Source organism: Grus americana, chromosome 27 (assembly GCF_028858705.1).
Source record: "Grus americana isolate bGruAme1 chromosome 27, bGruAme1.mat, whole genome shotgun sequence".
Classification (NCBI taxonomy): Eukaryota; Metazoa; Chordata; class Aves; order Gruiformes; family Gruidae; genus Grus; species Grus americana.
In genome coordinates this window covers 2014461-2018957 of record NC_072878.1, presented here as the reverse complement: position 1 = coordinate 2018957, position 4497 = coordinate 2014461, and the positions used below count along the sequence as shown (strand labels likewise).

General features: G+C 54.7%; 1 protein-coding gene across 1 annotated transcript; it reads left to right on the top strand.

Moving 5' to 3' along the window:
• Positions 1 to 3036: 3036 nt before the first annotated feature.
• On the top strand, positions 3037 to 3633 carry LOC129196896 (olfactory receptor 14A16-like; the record flags this gene model as incomplete). The annotated part of the gene is made up of 2 exons (XM_054804864.1): positions 3037 to 3498; positions 3613 to 3633. Coding segments are annotated over 2 exons (483 nt in total), but the record flags the coding sequence as incomplete, so codon positions are not given.
• Positions 3634 to 4497: the final 864 nt, after the last annotated feature.

Here is a 4497-nt window from a genome sequence, read left to right as displayed (position 1 = left end):
ATCTGGGGGCAGTGGCAAGGCTGAAAGCCCCCAACACAGCCAAGGTCTTGGTCTGGTGGGCTGTGGCTGTTCTCCCTGCAGGTGATGCCTGTGAGGAGACATCTTCTCATTAGAGCACCAGGACTTCATCGCCCCCTTGTCACAACCTGTGAGCCTGAGAAAGAGTGTGTGGTAGTCCTGCTCTAGGCATTGCACATCCCCACATCACACTGGCCCAGGAAGAGCCCTGAGACACATGTGAGGGACAGGGTCTCCCCTCCCAGGGGCTGGGGGTCACAGCTTGGCCCTTTGGCTTGATCAAACACACCCAGGATTACTCAGCACCAGAGCCACCTTGCCATTGCCTTTGCCTACCTGTCATCACTGCCTCCACTTGCCTGCTCTAACCAGCCCCAGAGTTGCTTTGTCAGGGATGGCCCTCAGGGGGACCCATTAATGCTCCAAGAAACTGTGGAGTTTGCATCGGACTGTGACTTCTGGAGAGGTTTCATCAGCTTCCTCTCAGGGTCTGAGCTTCATGGACTCATCCCCAAACCCACCAGAGGGGTCATTAACATGCCATCTTGGGCTGGTCCTCTGCTGCTGGTCTCCTGGGACAAAGGGAGCTCATGGCAAGTGGGCTGTGCTGCAGAGAGACATCTCTGGCCAGGATCAGCTCCTCTGCAGAGCACAGCAGGGCTGAGGGCTCTGCCTGCAGGCACCGAGGGGAGAACAGCGAGGCAGAGAGAGCTTAAAGGCAGTTGGAAATGGGAGGCTTGCTGAGAGCTCAGGGAAGGAGAAATCTTCAGAGCCCTTGACATGGTAAGTCTCTGGGTGCAGGGCAATGCTGATGCGGTTCCTGGAGGCATCTCCTCAAGCTGGCAGAGCCCACAGCTGCTGGGATCTGCCAGGTGGACTCCCTGTGCAGAGGCAAGTTTGAGTGGCTGGGAATGCAGGTGTGCAGGCAGGGGTGCCCAGTTGTGTCCTTCTTCAGAGCAGGGTCCCTGCAGCCCAGGGGCTGTGTGCCGGGGCAGGGACTCTGCCGCCTGCCAGGGTCAGCCCTCAGCCTGCCCGGGGAGCTGCCCAGGGCACTGCAGGGAGAAGCTGTGGGTGGAAGGAGCGACCCCCTGGAAGGGCAGGGCAGGGTCCTTCTGCTCTTGAGAGGGTGCTGCGTGTTTCCAGGCTACTCACAGCTCCAGATCACCCCTGGGACATTTCCCAGGGCACTTTTTCATAAGCAAATAAAGGCAGGGGCTACATGGAAAGAAAGGTGCTTCCCAGGGTTGGTGCTTTCAATTCCCTGCTGTGATGGTCAGAGGAAACAGTGATGGAGCTGTCAGCTTTGCACAGGAGACCGAGACTCCTACAGCATTACAGTGAGTGATGAACAGGGTTTTCAAGGCACCTGATAAAGTCACTTCACCCTTTCCTCTGCCTACACAAAGCATTCACATCACCTTTGTCGTGTCTTCAGGGTTGATCTGCTCTTCTCCTTAAGACCTGCCAACACAGAGGTTCCCATTGGGCAGTGCCCTGCTGCCAGGAGGTGTCTGCAGGGCAGAGCTGAGCACACAGAGGGTGGGATGGGCTCTGTGAGCAGGGACAGGGAGGAGAGGTGTGGGCAGAGCACCAGCTCCTGGCAGGGACAGCTCCAGGCAGCAGAGACATGGGCAGGGAGTGGGAGGAAACTGCAGCCAAGCCCTGGGCTAGGCTGCCTTCAGGCTGCTCTCTTGTGGTCCCTCACTCTAGATGTCTGCTGGGTGTTGTGTGCTGAGCAATGAGCTGACTCTGCCTTTAGGACATCCCATCTTCAGGACATCGGACTGTCTGCTTTGCCTGTGCTGCTGGGCTTGGGAGCTGCCCCAGAAGAGCATGGCTGTGCTGTAGGATCCCAGGGAGTGCTGAGCTTTCCCTTGGAGGTCAGTTCTCTCCTCTCAGAGGCCTTTGCTTCTCTCTGACAGGGGCTGTGTCCTTCTCTTTCAATCACAACTCCACCTCTGGGATGGGAAAAAGGAACCATTTGCAGATCTGCTCTTTGAACCAGGACTCCCCATCTCTCATCACAGTCTAGTTTTGGGGGATTATTTAAAAGCAATTTCTGTTTGTCGTCATCTTCAAGGCAGCAGAAGCAAATTGCAGGGCAGCTGGGTGACAGTCTAATGGACACTGCAGCTCTCCTGACTCTGCACTAAGCTACAAAGAGCTGAGCCTTTTCGCCTGTCCTGTCACATTCCCATTGCTGTCCTGTTCCCATTATTCCATCCTAAAATGACTATTTCTACCCCTCAAAAGAGTGCTCCCCAGATGTGATGGTGGAAAATAAAAACCACAGACAAAATTCTTCTAAGGAAATGCTAAGCCTGTCTTTGGCAGCCTGCACTCTTCTGAGTCATGAGTGCAGAGATTTAATTTTTCCATTGAAGGTGGATTACATCTGACATCGGTTGTCAACATTGGAGCTGTCACAAACCAGCTCCATGTACCCACTGCAGCTGAGCACAGCTGACTCCTCAGCTCCTCACAACACACTCAGCCAGCACAAACCAGAGAAGGGAAAGGCATTTCAATTGGGGGGTGTTTCTATGAAAAATGGAGTGGCTTTGCTCAGAGGAAGATGTCCTAATTTTCCCTGTCCTTTCATTTTTTTCAACCAGACCTCTTGCCAAGGAACCACAAATGTCCAATGGCAGCTCCATCACCGAGTTCCTCCTCCTGGCATTCGCAGACACACGGGAGCTGCAGCTCTTGCACTTCTGGCTCTTCCTGGGCATCTACCTGGCTGCTCTCCTGGCCAATGGCCTCATCATCACTGCCATAGCCTGCGACCACCACCTCCACACCCCCATGTACTTCTTCCTCCTCAACCTCTCCATCCTCGACCTGGGCTCCATCTCCACCACTGTGCCCAAAGCCATGGCCAATTCCCTATTGGACGTAAGGACCATCTCCTACACAGGATGTGCTGCTCAAGTCTTTCTGATTGTCTTCCTGCTTGGAGCTGAGTGCGCCCTTCTCACTGTCATGGCCTATGACCGCTACGTTGCCATCTGCCAACCCCTGCACTATGGGACCCTCCTGGGCAGCAGAGCTTGTGTCCACATGGCAGCTGCTGCCTGGGGCACTGGGTTTCTCTATGCTGTGCTGCACACGGCCAATACATTTTCTATACCACTCTGCCAGGGCAATGCCCTGGACCAGTTCTTCTGTGAAATCCCCCAGATCCTCAAGCTCTCCTGCTCAGACACCTACCTCAGGGAAGTTGGGCTTCTTATATTAAGTTGGTTTTTAATATTTGGTTGTTTTGTTTTAATTGTGCTGTCCTATGTGGAGATCTTCAGGGCCGTGCTGAGGATCCCCTCTGAGCAGGGACGGCACAAAGCCTTTTCCATGTGCCTCCCTCACCTTGCTGTCATCTCCCTGTTTGTCAGCACTGGCATATTTGCTCACCTAAAGCCCCCCTCCATCTCCTCCCCATCCCTGGACCTGGTGGTGGCAGTTCTGTACTCAGTGGTGCCTCCAGCAGTGAACCCCCTCATCTACAGCATCAGGAACCAGGAGCTCAAGGATACCCTCAGGAAACTAAGTCAATGGACCTTGCACCACCAACAGTAATTTGTCTCCCCTTCTCTGCAGAGTATCCAGAACATATTTTAGGCCAGTACTCTGTTTGTTTTTTTTTTTTTTTTTTCTCTGATAATCATTATTAGAGGTAATTGCCTGGGTTCATAGGACTTTTCTTGAGGCTCTGTCCTGTTGTGTCTGATCCTTGAAGAACCATGTGTCACCTTTTGCCTTCCTTATAGCCTCTCTGCAATAAAAGGGGATCTCCTGAGGGAGGTGCCTGCAGCCTGGGCTCCCCTTGATACAGCTGTGGCTAAGAACAAGCCAGAGGAATTGGACTTTCCAGGTCTCTTCTGCCTGGTTTTCTCCTTCTCTTTGGGGAAATAATCTCATGGTATCACTGTTAGACACCAAGCACTTAGCTGAAGGCTCTCGTCTTGGTGTCCAGGGGCATTGGAAATGGTGCACGAGCTCCCAGTCCCCTTCCTCAGGCTGTCACAGGTATGACGGGGCTGATGGCAGATGTCCGTCCATGTGGAAAGGAATCTGGCGTGGTCAGGAGAGGATGGGGACACTGCAGGTACTCTGGGGTGGGAAGTGAATGGAGACTCAGAAGGTGAAAGACCCTGAGATGAAGTCCCCCCAGGGCAGAGCACTCGCTCCAGGTACCCGCAAAGAAAGACTCTGCAGTGCTGTGGGAGTCCGTGAAGATGCAGCAGGCACAGGGCAGGAGAGTGGAGAGATGCAGGAGGTGCCTGAGGAGCCGCAGGGCCAGGACTCTGCTGGTGTCCTGGGGAGCAGGGCTGGCGGGGAGGCAGAGTGGGGCAAAGGCGGTCAGGGCTGGGGATCCCCTGCAGCGTCAATGCAGGAGAGGCCAAGAGGGAGTGGCCTGTGCTGGCACTTGGGGCCAGCTGCAGGCCTGGGGCCGATGGGGAGGCTGAGCCCCCCCTCTGCCTC